This window comes from Nematolebias whitei, chromosome 7, assembly GCF_014905685.2.
Source record: "Nematolebias whitei isolate Nwh7 chromosome 7, NemWhi1, whole genome shotgun sequence".
In the NCBI taxonomy this organism is placed as follows: Eukaryota; Metazoa; Chordata; class Actinopteri; order Cyprinodontiformes; family Rivulidae; genus Nematolebias; species Nematolebias whitei.
The window spans coordinates 41,299,313-41,315,511 of NC_056504.1; the positions used below are offsets into that span (position 1 = coordinate 41,299,313).

Below are 16,199 nucleotides of genomic sequence, written 5' to 3' on the forward strand. Positions count from 1 at the left end.
ATGTGTATATATTCAAAGAGAGGCTAAAATCACCACTGGGTCTGTAAAATACATGGTAAATTACGTTAAAATTCTTATTAGTTAAAGACAAAGTGCTGCATGGATCATGTGAGTGTAAGTTAAGGAGATAGGAAATAGTAAATGGACTGCATTTATATAATGCTCTTATCAAGATACTCAAAGCATTTTACACTACGATCTGTGCCCTCATTTACCTGTTCATACAGCACTCTACTATATCTCTACAGAGAAAAATCAGTGTTTTATCAGATGCATACACCGATGGGACACACATTGGAGGCAATTCAGTGTCTTGCGGACACTTCGGCATGTGACTACTGGTGGAATTGAACCACCAACTCTTGCATTGGAGGACGACTGCTCTAACCACTCAGCCACAGCCACCCGAGATGAGATGGTGTGTGTGTATATGTGTGCATGTGTGTGTTGGGGGTGGGTGCAATGGTCCGTGTCAGACAGCAAAGAGCATTTATCTAGGAATCCAAGCCAAAGTAACCTCACTAAAACAGAACGAGCAGGACCAAGGACGAGGAGTGACATGAGCTGAGAAATAAAGAAGAGAGTGCAAAAGAAACTGGATGGAAAAGGTGACCAAAACAAAGACCCTAAAAAAAGGACAAATTGCAAAGCATTTTTGTTTTACCTGAAGAGGAACTTCAAGAAAAGCTTTCTTTTTTTTTTTTTTTTTTTTTTGCAGGGAATTATTACCAAAGCAATTACAGCTTCATCCAGTGAGGTGTTTTATTAGTTAGGGAGATTTTTGAAAGAAAACCATTTTCCATGACTCCTTCCCACTTTCCCAGCATGCTTCCTTTGCTGTCTATGTATGTGGGAGCACTGCTGTCCTCAGATGCGTCTCCAGCCTGTTCACATCCACTTTGCAAGGACAGATTAGTGGCTGCACCTGTCTCACCAGCAACCAGAGCAACAGCAGCAGAAGTAAGTACAGCACCCTGTGAGGGTCAAATTGGGACAAGTGCATGCAGTAGGGGAAGCTCACTCCCAGCCTTCTCGGACGCTCCTCTGAGCGTGGCGCTGCAGAAATAAATTCTCTCGGGTTCAGTACAAAGTAAGAGTGCATCCTGAACTCAAAAACTGAGATCATCAGATTTACTCTTCCCATGTTATCCATCTTCCATTGACTATTGTAAAGAAAAATGACTCTACTCAGCTTTATAAGTGTAAGATTGCACAATGACAGTAATAGGCAACGCAAAGCAGACTGTATTTTGTTCACATGTGCCAGTGAGAGTGGGCAGCAGGATATCAAGGCACAGATGCTAAACTTGGCATCACTCTGAACACACGTAAAGCTATTAGTGTCAGCAATCAAAGCAGGGATAAAATTAGGCCTGCTTTTTTAAAAATGTTCTTGTCATATGGTTGTGCTGAGCTCATGAAGCAACAGGTGTGAGGGACAGGATCACAATGGGTGATGTAAGTGTTAGAGACAGAAGACGGGGCAATGAGTTTTAGGATTAGCCTTTGAGGTGTCAACTCTCAAACTGAGGGATTATTTTCACCGCAGACTAATTTTAACCAATTTTATTGTTTAAAATACAGAACATTTGGCAAGCAATCTTTAGACAAATGGGTTTTAGTCTTTTAAATTAAATGTACTAGTGTGCTGAATCTAATATTGTTGTTCATCTAAACTTTTTTTTTTGCAGTTATGAAACAACTTTGTCATCAGGAAATGGTGCTTTAACATGAAATATCTTATTCCAGGGCTATTCATGTGGTGGCCCGGGGTCCAAATCAGGCCCACAAGTGAGTTCAGTTCGGCCCACCAATTCATTTTTAAATAAAACTAGATTTTAAACATAAAACAAACTTAGTGATAATAACTGCTGGATTTCAGTGACTGTGGCTCTCTGAGCGATTGAACTGAATAGCCCTATCTTTTTCTATTTTAGTGGCTGTGGCCATGCAAGTCATGATAAACACGTGTGCAAACATGATACTCTGTAAAGTAAAATGCACAGACTGTGTTTTCAATTAGGAGCCACCCTGTTTCCCAAATGGGTGAGAATTTTTGAAAATGGGAGGATTAATTTTGGTTAAATCAACTCCAAGTTGTACAACTATTACTCTCTGTGTGTTGTTTTAAGCCTATTAGATATGAGTTTATCAAATTTTTAACCAGAATCTCTGTTCTCACTCTCAAGACAGCTTCTTGCAAAAACTCTCTTCTTGTTAAACTTCACAGTAAAACATGCCATGTATTGTGATTTTTCACATTCTGACTCATTTATGTTTCCGTAAGAATCCATTCTCACATCATAAATTGGATTTAAAACAATCCAAACCTGTCATTGACAAAAGTGCCCGAGTACTTTTACTTTGGCTTCACTTTGGGTTTTTATCTAAAATGCATTTCCACCGTTAAATACACGGTCTGTGATGTAACTAACTTTTAATAACTTGTTGGCACTGTGTTACAGAGCGGAGGTGTTAAAGAGCGCTTGGTTCAGCTGCAGCGCTGCGTGCGTTCTCTCCAGGAATCAGAGGCTGCCTGGAGCCATGGGGGCCAGCAGAGCAGCTCTCTAGGGGCCATCCTGGCATTAATGGCAGCTGTGCTGACGGAGTGTGACCTCCACTGCCACGACCAAAAGCTTGGAACGATGGCCAAGCACTTAGGTGAGTATGACACATTCATACCCACCACCTCTGGAACATGCAGAATGCACAAAAAGGACACAGAAATAAACAGAAGTCTGCAAAGTGTTGGCTGTAGGGGAGAGGATAGGAATTTTGCAGCGTTAGCTAAATCTGTGAGTACACCTCTCGCACATGGTTTGACATTTGAACAAGTTTAAGTGTCTATCTTTTAGGCTTTCTGTGAACATGTTAAAAAATATCCCTGTGTCTTATTATTAATAATATAAACTGTCTCTGGGTTGACAGAGAGTGTTGCAGTGGGAAGAGAAGGTGAAAGAGAGCTGCTGCTTTTCCTCAAGAGCATCACCCAATATCCACCCACAGGTGAGAACAGTGAGTATAATCATACAGACTGTGACGAATCATGGATTAGAATGAAAATATTCCATGTGTGGCTTTCAGTTTCCCCCACGGAGAGGTTCCATCCTCAGGACTGTGCAGAGATTTACAGGCTTGGGATCAAAGAGAACGGGATTTATACAATCCAACCTGATCTCTATGGGCCGGCACTAGAGGTATTTCACATTTAGCTCACCCACAAAACACTCAGCCTCACTCCAAGTTTACTCTTCATCCTCTGATGAGCTGAGAGCTATCTGGGGAAAATCGAGGCTTAATCAGATCAGAGTTTTTGTTTTGGCTCAGGCTAAATGTGACATGGAGACAGCCGGTGGTGGCTGGACGGTAATCCAGAATCGGCAGGATGGCTCAGTGGACTTCAACAAGACGTGGCAGGAATATCGGGAAGGCTTCGGGAACCTGCAAGGAGAGCACTGGCTTGGGAATGCGGCACTTCACGCCCTCACCTCCACTGGACAACACCAGCTCCGCATTGAGCTGGAGGACTGGTACCAACAGAAACGCCAGGCTACTTACGACAACTTCAAAGTGGCCTCGGAGGCACAAAGGTGACAAATGAACACATTTGATGATCTTGATTAACTACAAATATTTAAACCATAGTTATGATCTTTTAAAATAAGGTTATGTGAAAATGTTATGAATATTTAATATCTAACTTATTGTAGATAGCTGTTGAAAAGCCTTAGTTTGGAGGAATAGAGACTTACAAACTAACAGCGAATCCAGGCAGCCAAGAGCAAAGTGATTTGCTGTTATCTTAAATTTCACAAATCTTATGTGATATTGCCATAATATAAACTTTTATATTGCTGTCAAATTTGCTTTAAGGTTATTTACATCAATTTTTGTGGTTATTTACAAGCACAAATATCAGCAATAGCAGCTAGTTGTAGCACTTCCAGTGCAGCCTGGGTGCACTTCCAGCACTGGTATCATAATATCTCTGCCAGAATTATTGTATAAGATTGTATAATGCAAAACTGACTGTTCAGATGACCTGACTGAGAATTATTGGATTTGATACCTGGATGATTGAGCATGAACTTTGTTGACCACAGATTAAAATTCTACGAGTTGATGTTTGTATAAACTGCCATACATATTTTAGATTGTAGTTGTTTTAAGACAACAGTAATTCCCTTTGCTCTTGGAAATGTTAAGACTATTTCTCAGCTTTTCAGTCCAGTCAAAATTTAACTTCTGCTTCCTAAAACTGAGGCAGTTCACAAAGCTATCTACAACAGGTAAGATATTAAGTTTTCAAAACCTTTCCCTACTTCAAAGGTCTGAGCTATATATTTAATGGAAATGAATTGTGCAAAGTTCCCGCTTTGCATTTTTAGACACAAACGTGTGTTTTCCCCACTGACCCTAAGAGACAACACTGATCCTATATCAGCACGGGAAAACAAAGATTTGAACATGCTCATGGAAAACGTGTACATAAAAAGTGAAGCATGAATGAAGCTGAATGAGAACAGATGATGCTAAATCATTTTCCACCACCTAAATGCACCATGTCGTCTCTTGCAGGTATCGCCTGACAGCGCGAGAGTATTCTGGTGATGCTGGCAATGCTTTGAGCTACAGTAAGCGATACAACCACGATGGCAGACCTTTTAGCACGGCAGACAGAGACAATGACCGGTACGTCACTGGAAACTGTGGTCAGTACTACGGTGCTGGCTGGTGGTTTGATGCATGCCTCGCATCTAACCTGAATGGACGGTATTACCGTGGGCGTTACACCGGCGTGACCAACGGGATCTACTGGGGCACATGGTACATTCTGACAGATGGACGAACTGGAGAGCGCTACTCCTTCAAGAGGGTGGAGATGAAGACAAGACCACGCAGTTTAGTGGGAACAAACTGAGGCTAACAGCAACAATTCCCAGTTGAAAAATAAACTGCTGCACAGGTTTGAGTGTAATATATCGGATGTATAAGGATACTTTTTACTTTATAGTTTTTTTAGTCACTGCCTAACTCTGAACATTTTGAGTCACATATCATGGAGATTCAGCTAAATCGTTAATACAATTAAATTCAATTAAATGCAATTCAAAAATACTTTATTAATCCCAAAGGGAAATTAAATGTTGTAACTCGTTATCTTGGTTTCATTAAGAGATGTTAAAGATGCTGATGGCTGTAGGCAGGAAGGATCTCTTTTAAATGTCCATCCCACAGTGGATCCAAAGAAACTGGCCACAGATGTTGTCCGATCCGTCCACCCAGACTCAGCTGGCCTCTCGGTTTCTCCGGGCTGCAGGACCACCCGAACGCCAAGCAGAACTCCTCCCAGCAGCCTGCTGAGCTCCTCGTCGCTGCGGACAGCCGGCTGCAGGTGCCAGGGGATGATCCTGGTCCTTCCACTGTCACGAGCCGCATTTCCTGCCATTTCCAGGATCTCAGTGGTCAGGCACTCGAGCACAGCGGGCAGGGAGATGGGAATGCATCTATGGCGCCTCCTTTTCAACTCATTTGAGATTTGGGACTGTAGCTGAGATATTATTTAAGCTTTTGAGATGTTACTCAGCTGCTCCTGGTTGTAAAAAAAAACAACAACACCTTGTTGTTATGGTTACGCCTCATAACAAATGTCCAAAACTAAAAAAGTTTCTGTAAAACTTCTTCCAGCTGCACAGCATCCGATATCAGAGGAAACAATCATCCAAAAAAAAAAAAAAAAGATTTACATCCAGAAAAAGAGGAATTAAAGTTTCCAAAAGCAAAATCTCAGAATGAATGTATCAGAGTTGCTCCAACATGCAGCCACCCCGAGCAGAGCAATTCTAGAACTAATAAAGAAAGGTTAAAGGTCACAATTAAAGAAAACATACAGAACCATATAAATTCATCCAGAAAGTTCTTGTTCGTTTAAATAGGCAGTGAAAATATTATGTGCAAAAATTGTAATAAAATTCCTCAATCCTCTTTGTGCATTAAAACTCACTTTCTGCACTTCTTTAATTGTTCAGAAGAATGTCCAGTCAGTCATTTGCCAGTAACTCAGTAGTTCTTTTCAGAGATCAAGCAAATACTTTCAAAGAGGCCAGTGACTCAGAAATGTGACTGCAGCTTCAGTCGACAGCACAGATTGTTTCACTCATGAGACATAGTCGATGTAAAAGATACATATTTCTGCAGAACCACAGATGGGTATGTTTCTGACTCCATCTGCAACTGACCCAAAGCTCACAGTTTGACTCTAAATGAAGTGTCGGCCAGTTTTCTCCACACCAGACCAACACTTTCCCACGTCCAGTTCCTGGCACGCTGACTCAGACCGTTATGAGCTTTTCTCTGTCGTCCCACTTCAAAACCGTCCTTCAGTCCACAAACACTCAACCTCACCTGCTCGATAAACTTGGCTTCAGGCCGGCGGCTTCCTTCGCGGCTGGCCTTCACAAAGTATTTTCTTGGGGTTTAGAGTTGGGTGCGAGATTTGTGTTTACATGTGTCTGTGTTTGAATGCTGCATTTATTTCACAATGAGTGTATCTTATATTAATATGTGAATGAACTCTTATCCACACACACAAAAGCATTACACACCTATTCACACACAAAAACACACCCAAACACATACAAACTTCCAGTAGAGGAGGTGCAGGATATGCTTGGTTTTGTAAAAATGAAAAATAAATAAATGGCTTCCATTGTTCATCTCATAGTGACTTACAGTAATTATTGCTGTATAGCCAAGGTCCTTCCCCTCTGTTCATACGCATATTATGCCTCCACAAACACACAAATACTCTTTCACACAGCAGTTAACCATGAGCAATTAAGCTCAGTCACCCATGGGAGCCATTATATGTATCAACTTTCTCATTTGAGTCTGTCTGTATGTCTTTGTTTGAGTGCAGTGTTGTGTCACAGGAAGAGAAACAAGTTTGAAACATCCCTGGACGTCACCTTGTGCCCCCTGCTGGCTCCTGGTGCTGCTAGGTTTAGGTTTGTCATCTGCAGATCAGCACAAGGTCAACAATGTCATGGAATGCTCAGGACGAGAAGAACCTCTCGATGAGTGATGAGCTGATGAGTTTAATAAAAGTTTTGTGCAGACTGAGAGTATAATTTATTAAGTCAGCACATATCAAACTAGAATAATAAAAAAGTTTAGTCTTTAAGAGATAATATTATCGTGTGATGGAAAAATTTGAATCTTTTAAATTCAGCCATATCACTAAAAAAGTTTATCATCAGTCACTAGACTCTGTCATTAATATTTTTCTGTTCTTTTTTTAGTCGTGCTCATTTCAACAATAATGTCCAAACTTTTGATTCATTGCACTCTGAGCTCCCGCTTCTTTAAATTTCAGTCATTCTGCTCCTCCGCTTCGAATCCATCAGTCTTAGTGACAAGGGGGAGAGAGGCCCATACTTGTCACCTCAGTATCCTGGTACAGTGTGGGTGATAGTATGGGTGCTGCAGGTTGTTAAGTGACACCTCACCACCCAAAACCCCACCCTCCTCAATGCTTGATCTAGTACCTGTACTATAACTGAACGCATCTTAATTTAGGACTGTCACGTTTAAAAAAAACAACTTTTCAGACACAAAATAAATATTGTTTTGTGGTCACTTTGTCTATCCATTTAGGTTACCTAGCCATTATTCTAATAAAAAGTGTAAAAAATGATCTAATTTACTATTACCTGGTGATCTAGGGTCAATAAAGACAGTCTGACATACTCAATTTCACTTTAAACACTGTTCTTCAGACTTAGAGTTTTGGACAGAACGTGCATGAACTCAAACAAGTTAAAAAAAATACACAAAAAACACAAAAAGAAGCACTTCTGATGAAAACAAGCTTTTCAGACGTCCTAAACAACAACTACACACAAAAAAAATCACATTTTCCTATTTTATAAATTGAAGTGACTGACATTAGCCAGCAGGTGGCAGTGTTTCTCAGAAGAAATCAGTAAACGTGGCTTTGAATACTAAAGTACAACTTTATGATGAGCAAAAATATTCTCAAGTCTAAAAAAGTAAATGAAAGAAACATGAATTTAAAGTGTTTTTTTAATTGCAGCAACATGTTAAACTTTAGTCTGTTTAAATAAAGGCTGATGAGCAACGAGATGACCAATATCAGTGTTTCATTATTAAATGTGTCAAGTTTATTTCAATGGACGATAAGCATAGCTGCTTACATCCATATAGGAACAGGTAAAGTAAGTATAAGAGAACAATAATCTGTTGAAATATTGAATCTCAACACTGGAAATCAGAGCTGCAGCGCCTCTTGTCAACACTGGGGGAACTAAACTGGACGTTAGTGGTCAAAGGACAAACCAGTGTTCAGAGTGAAAACAGTTTGAGAAATGTTAAGACATCATGCAAAGCATCACAATGCAGACTGAGATCATGTTGAGCAAGTAAACGTTCGGTTGAACAGAAATGCACCTATGGCTGTAAACTGTTCAGAAACGTGAACGCACGGAAGAGGCGGAAGGACGTGATGAACTTGTTGGCCTTTAGTGGAAGGAACATTTTATTCATTAATCTGCTCTCGCTCTGATAAGGGTGTGTGCATGACAGCTGTCAAGAACAGGGTCAGGAGGAAAGACCATGGGGTGGGGGAGGAAGCAGGAGCCGGTGAGGTTTGAAAGGTGTCTTAAGTTTAGCAGGCCGTTAGGGCCTCCCCTTCCCTGACCACAGGACCACCGAGAGACAGCACACGCCTGCTTCTTATACTGATCCTGCAGAAAACCAGAGCAGGCCAGCGTTCCGTTTGAAACCGGAATTCAGCAGAACAAGTGTATCCTGATGTGGTGAGGAGCTGATGGGGGTGAGGAGGGGAGATGACGGGTGAAGACACCAACGGGGCCATGTGGCAGGCCTCGCTCCATCTCTCACATACATCTGCACGCTAAAATGGAGGCTGTGCAGAAAAAGGAGGGAGGAGAGGAGCTGGGGGCCTGTGCTGCAAGCATTACAGTAAATTATCTTTTAATTAACAAAAATATCCATTTGTTCTGTTTACAGGGAACCTTTGAACTAAAATCATTGCAGCGGTTCCTCAGGTGTCCTGGTGTTGCACAAATATTAGAAACTTTTATTTTATAAATTATCCAATGCAATCAAACTTTTCTTTTAATACTTTTTCATTAATTAAGTGACCAAGATGATAATTAAATAAAAATTATGCTAATTTTGTGTTCTTGATTATGTCATTTGCATAATCTATAGTCACTATAGTGTCCCTGAAAGCACAATGATACAAGATATACAGTACCTAAAACACAAAACCACACCTTGATGTTACAACAGCTGTAATCAGTTCTTTTGTAGTTGTAATTTTTTGTGAATTTGTCATTCTAGAATTGTGTCATTCAGTCTGAGATTTTGCATTTGGAAACTTTAATTCCTCTTTTTCTGGATGTAAATCACCTTTTTTTTTTTTTAGATGATTTTTTACTGAAACTTCTTTATTTTTGAACATTTGTTATGGTGCATAACCATAACAATAAAGTTTTTTTTTTTTTTTTTTACTACCGGGAGCAGCTGATTAACATCTCAAAAGCTCAAATAATACCTCAACTACAGCCCCAAATGTCAAATAAGTTGAAAAAGGAGGCGCCGTGGATGCATTCCCGTCTCCCTGCTGGCTGTGCTCGAGTGCCTGACCACTGAGATCCTGGAACTGGCAGGAAACACGGCTCATGGCATCAGAAGGACCGGGATCATCCCCTAACACCTGCAGCTGTCCGTCCGCAGAGATGAGGTGCTCGGCAGGCTGCTGGGAGGAGTGGCCATCGCTCTGGGAGGAGTTCTTCCTGGGATTCGGGTGGTCCTGCAGCTCAGGGGAACCGAGAGGCCAGCCGAGTCTGGGTGGATGGATCAGACGGGATCTGCTTCAATTTTCTTTGGATCCACTGTGGGACAGACCTTTATAAGAGATCCTTCCTGCCTACGGCCATCAGTATCTGTAACATTAATGAAACGAGGATAATGAGTTACAACAACATTTAATTTCCCTTCGGGATTAATAACGTATTTTTGAATTGAACTGAATTGAATTTATCAAACATCTGAGACACATGCTGCTAACGGAGCTGACGTCGGTTTTTGAGTTCATACAAGCCTGTGAAATCTGTCGCTACAACACCACGTTGTAACTGAACAGCCTAAACTCTCCATGTTGTGAAATTTTACAAGACGTTGAAAACATTGTTCTGAAGTTCTGCTTCGTTTTGATTCGGTTAGAAGCTGTCAGCATTTCCTTCTTTTTCCAACATGCACTGTGAAAACCTACATGTGCTTCATGACACATTTATTTTGTGAATCCCTGAACAGATTTTAGTGAAACTTTCAGGAAGTCATTGTTGCGATGACATCTACAACTGATTAACTTTTATGGTCAGCCTGATTCAACATGGCTGCCACGCCAACTACCTCCAACAGCACAGAATAGCTAGAACGCAGCCAGTTTTATGGATGTTCAGCAGATATTTGATGTGGTAGTAGCTAAACAGCACGACACATTGTTCAACATATTTGCTTGAGACCTTGGCATTACCGGTTGGAGTCAACCCTGTTTGTCTTTTAGCAAAATATCTCAGAAATGGCTGAACAAAATTGAACTAAATTTTCAAAGTAATTTTTGGCCGCACATCAACCTTTTCTGTCAACAGCTAGTCGCTACAGCTTGTTGACCTCAGCCTGCACAAAACATGGCTACACGGTGTCTCACACATAATTTATTTTGGCCGCTGTTGTGGGTTACCACAGAGAGTGAGCTAAAATTTGGTGTGGTAGTAGCTGACAGTCCTTCACAACACGCAGCCCACGCTCTAACAGATCATGCGAGATGCTGTGATATCACGAGATTGCACGTAACGTAATTTTCAAGGTTACAGAAAAATGGTTATGTTCAGTCATGACTCATTAGAAGACGATCTTAGTTTTAAACTCAGGCTGTGGGTGATATGCATTCCTTCAAGGAATACTGATTTACTTTTGTTTCCACTATTTTATTCATTATAGTTTTTATCAATTTGGTTCATGTTTTGTTGAAAATTTGTTCCATGGTTTCAAACATCAACTGTTCATTTTATAAAATGACCCCTCCCCTCCCCCCCCCCCCCCACACACACACGGACATCATTTAAACTGTTTCTCTTTGTGCGAGTCCATTTCACGTCACTTTAAGCTGCACATATGTTTCATTACAAAAGGGGCAACATTAATCAGCTGCTGGTGTTTAAAGTTTTTACACTGCACTACAACATTATTTTGTAGATTTGCACTTTTAATCTGTAAATGTCCTTGTTCTTCTTCAAACAAAAGGTATTGTGCCCGCTGCTGCTGCAGAGTAACCTTGGCTGTTAGGAGTGGGACACGATCATGGCTCAGTATGACTGAGAGCAGCTCAGCGAGCTCGTCTCAAAGCACTTTTAATTGTCTTCTTGCAGCTCTGCCATTCAATTATGATCAACCAAGTAGAAAAGAGCAAAATAATAACTAAAAAAAAGATATGCTGATCAGCAAACTCGTTTTCTCAAATCCAAGGATTATCTAATCTGATAATACCCACTGACAGGACAACAGGTCAGGATAATCCTCATGAAGGTATTGTAAACAAAAATCAACCAAATACACACTGCGTTAGTCACATTATGAAACACAAAGCCCCTGTGTGTGTGTTTTATGAAGGAAAAAAAAGTGAATTAAAGTATGGAGGATGTGGTGAAGCAGCTCAATGGTCAGCTGTGTTTCTCTTCTCGCTGAAGCGTTCATTTTTTGCACCTGCAAGGTTGTGGCGAAGACAAAACCCAACGCAGAAAAACAGATTTAACTGTGGTGGGGCTTTGAAATTTTGTTTTGTAATTGTTTTGCTGTGCACGTGTGTCTGTGAGAGTGCACGGTGCAGATATATTTTTCCATACAAAGATGGCGAGTGGTAGACGGAGAAATAGGACAAGAGATAGATCAAAACTGTGTGTGCACGTGAGGTGGTGTGTGTGTGTGGGGGGGGGGGGGAGTGGGGGGGGGGTCAAATAGCTTTGCAAAATGAGATTAGGCAAAGCAGCAGACACACGGAGAGGGAAGTCAGGTTTACGGTCTCAGAATCACAAAAGATGTGACAGACTGAGCAACAACATGTAGATTTTACATGAATCAAAGCACCAAAGTCCTAATCTAAAGATATATTCCCTGCACACAAACAGAGGAACTTGTTTTACGCAGCTATTCTCATGTTTATGTTCTCACAAAACACTTTAAAGTCCAGGGGTGTCAAACTCACTTACAAAAGGGGGCCAAAATTAAAACCTTTTTCAAACTAAGGGCCAATTGCAGGATCTACATTAACTCAAGTTACATAGCCAACATCTTTTCTTGGTTGCAGGTTCCTCAACAAGAGTTTGATTGGTCTCATGTCATGTCCTTTCGACATCATAATCAAAAATGATTGAAAAAATTCAAATGATAAAAGTATTTTACGTTTAACATACCGTCTTGGGGGACAGATAAGAGCCACATTTGGCCCCCGGGTCTTGAGTTTGACACATGTGCTTTAAAGTCAAATCAACTCATTTGAAGGCATTTCCTTCGACTTTCTTCCAGATTTGAGGTTGTGTGTCCGTTCATGATTGAAAGGAGTTGTATAACGAGCACTTGGTGTGTGTGTCTTCTCTTTTGATAATCTGGTTAAATCTGAAAATCTATAAACAGTCAAGAGCTGGAATATCTGTGTTTTTATCTTCTCCTTTCTTGCATGCAGGCCATGAACTGTTCACACTGTCGGTCTGCTCCTAAATTAATCCAGCTGACTTCAAGAAGCCCCGACTTCTTGTGTCATCGGCAGCAGATTTTTAATCTGTGGACACCCTCAGCCTGATAAATAGGAGCAGGGGATTGTGTTTCTCAGAGATGTTTTTTTTTTGTTGTTGTTCAAACTTTATCTCAGACGTGTAAAATCACTGTCATGACAAATTTTCAATCTTCATATGTTTGTGGGTATTTGACAGTGACATATAAACACTTTAATAGGTAACAAGGATATCAGAAGTGCCCCAGGAATATTTCTTGATCACATTTCAGAAACTTATATGCAACCTAACTCCAGGATAAAGATATTCAGTATTCTGTAATGAAACTAATTTAAACTAGTATCAACAAACCTTTGTCCTAAGCATTTCATTGTACTGTTAACCCCGTGTTAACCTTGCATATGACAAATACACACAACTTGAACTTGTCTTGTTTAAATGAAGACCCAACAACGTCTGAATGTAAAATAGTGACAAACTGTGTACTTGCAGTGGTACATAGTAATAACAGGGTACTTACGGGGGTACATAAGGACACATGAAGCAGTACACACTGGGTACTTGCAGGGTACTGACTGAGTACTTACAGATACAAAGTACTAATGAGCAAATCACAGTATATTTACAGAATACTTAGAGGGTACTTGCACAGTACTTATAGGGTAATTACACTATATTTATGAGTGTACATACAGAGTAATTACCAGTATTTAAAGGGTTCTTATAAAAACACATAAAGGGAAATTACAGGGTATTTACGGGGTATGTATGGGAATACTTACTGAGTGATTACAAGATTACTATGACAGGGTATTTATAATTATTTGAAGAAACTAACAGGATGCATGGGCAGTTAAGGTACATGCGGGGGAACTTGCAGGGTACGTATAGGTACTTACAGGGTAGTTGCAGGGTACATTTGTGGGAGTACTTACCGGTACATGACTTATGTATCTACAGGGTACACATGGGGGTACTTTTAAAGTACCAATGGGAATAGGACTGTTTTTGAAGTTCCCTGTCATCCTGTGCTGTGTCCTAGTATGACTGGGACACGGCACAGTATTTAAGCCTGACCTTAGCCCTAACTAACCCAAAAATGACTTTCTAACAACTTTAGGCTGAGTTTTAATCTCCCAAAGAGCAGTCCTGACAAGGTCGAGCATTATACTAGAAAAGGTCCAATAATGAAAACAAAAACATGGACCTTCACATAAACACGCACACACACACACACACACACACACACACACACACACACACACACACTGCAGGAATTGGACTCTAGCAGACAAAATAAAAGCACATTGCTGTGAGGTTTTGATGAACTCTCACTGGTCCAGCTTATAGTGGGTGGGGGGCATAGTTGTTTTGAATTCTTCAACTCCCGGATCAGCTTCAGTGAAACAGAGATTGACTGACAGGTGGTTGGAGATGAGGTGTTGTAAACTCTCACTTCCTGCTGTTCTCTGGGCAGGAAGTGAAGCCGTGAACCTTTGACCTGTAATGAATGAGAAAAGCTCACTTTCAAGACTAAACATGGACTCAACGTGTAAAAACTTTCAAGAAATACTGAAAATAGACTGACAAGCTGTTTGTTAAAGTCACAGTGGAATTACTTATAATAGAAGTACTTTAGAGCTAAGAAAAGAGCCACAAAAATCACCTTCTACTACAAAACAAGGCAATAAGTATTCAAATTAATTACAGATTTATTGTTGAAATAATGCCTGCATCAGTCAAATACTTTATCAGATGAGAAGATATGTTTAAGTAAACAATTCTTAAATAGCGCAAAAGGAATCTTTAAATCAAAGTGGACAGTTTCCCAACTCATTAAACGAATCCCACAAATATCTGAACTAAATGACGCCTGTTTGACCGATGGATAAAACTTGTTGTTAGTCCTCAAACTAAACAATCCACGGTGGAGATTATGGTTCAGATTTATGTCCAGTGTTTTGGTGTTTCATCCGTGACTGAAACTTTTCCAACATATCACAGAGATTTGATGTATTTTTATACGAGGAAGCTGCATCTTTCACATCAATGGAACAGATCAACATCTCCCCTCTTGGTGTCACTGTGAACCTTTTTATTCCAACCTGCACCAGAAAGTCCAGCCAGGACAATCCAAAAGGTCACAGCTGGAGAATTATTTTGTTCCTTCACAAAACTGCAGCAAGCATCTTCTCATTATTCATTAGTAAGAAAAGTTGGATAAGATTTTTTTTAATGTTATCTACACTGATGACTAGTCCATGTTAAATTAAATGCATTCAAAATCTAATGAAAACTATTAAATAAGCATATATTTAATTATGCAAGTTTATTAAAATAAAAATTAAATTAGTCGTTAAAAAAACTATTAAAAAACCACTGGAAACAAAATATCTAATTACGAGTTGCATTAAAATAATTTCAAACACGAAATGTTATAATATCAGCTTTCTTTTATGAATATATCATTTTCCCTTACATATACAGTAATCAGATATTTTACTTATTTACTAAATGACTCATCAATGCATACACAGTAAAGCTGTTTAATTTTATTCCACTAGGATGGGATGCAATCTCCAAACATCATAACATATTTAAGAATCAGGCAAAAGTTTTGCAATTAAACAAATGAAAGATTGTGGTCAACACCAAGTCCTGAGACGTTCCGGTTTAGTCAGTAAAATACTTATATTTTACAAAAAAAAAAACATACAGCCATGTGCTTGCAACCCATCAAGTGCCATATCTTTGAATCTGAACAAGAAGAACAAATGTTGCACATCACTGCATACCAGCGATGACCATCTTATCTTCATTTTTGTCCCCTGAGTCAACATCAGCAACGTCTGAGTCACTGAACAAATCATGCCAAGCAATTAAGATGATACAGAAAACCACAACATATTGTAAGAACTCACAAACTGAGAACTACAATAGAATATAAAGCTGTTTTGTTGGGGTTAAAAGGCTGAATCGATCAAAGAGTGGCTGCAAAGATCATCACAGTGATGTAAATGTTCTAAAAATGACAAATGCTTTGTCAGAGTAAAAACATTCAGAAAGAGAAGGAGAAAGAAGAGGAAGAAGAAGAGGAGGAGGACTTCTAAATGGCTTGACTTTAGGTTTGACCTTATTGGGAAAGGAAGACTAATCCTTGAATATAATAGACTGTAAGATATGGAAAATGACTGTGCTGTTATCTCTGTTACCATGGAGACCATCAGGAGGACAAAGAGCTGCCGCAGCTGCCAACTTATTAAACATCCAGCTAGTGTGAGCTATATGTTTGAAAATATACCTCCTTTTTAATAAATACAGAAAATCACTTATCACATTTCTTATTCTCTAACAGTCTAA

The 16,199-nt window shown here is 39.9% G+C and overlaps 1 protein-coding gene across 1 annotated transcript; it reads left to right on the plus strand.

The window, feature by feature from the left end:
• The first annotated feature begins 825 nt into the window (after positions 1-825).
• On the plus strand, positions 826-4,921 carry si:ch211-157b11.8 (fibroleukin). Its single transcript, XM_037679873.1, has 6 exons — positions 826-960; positions 2,466-2,661; positions 2,929-3,006; positions 3,085-3,197; positions 3,328-3,590; positions 4,579-4,921. The coding sequence occupies exons 1-6, from the start codon at positions 826-828 to the stop codon at positions 4,919-4,921; spliced, it is 1,128 nt and encodes a 375-aa protein (XP_037535801.1).
• Positions 4,922-16,199: the final 11,278 nt, after the last annotated feature.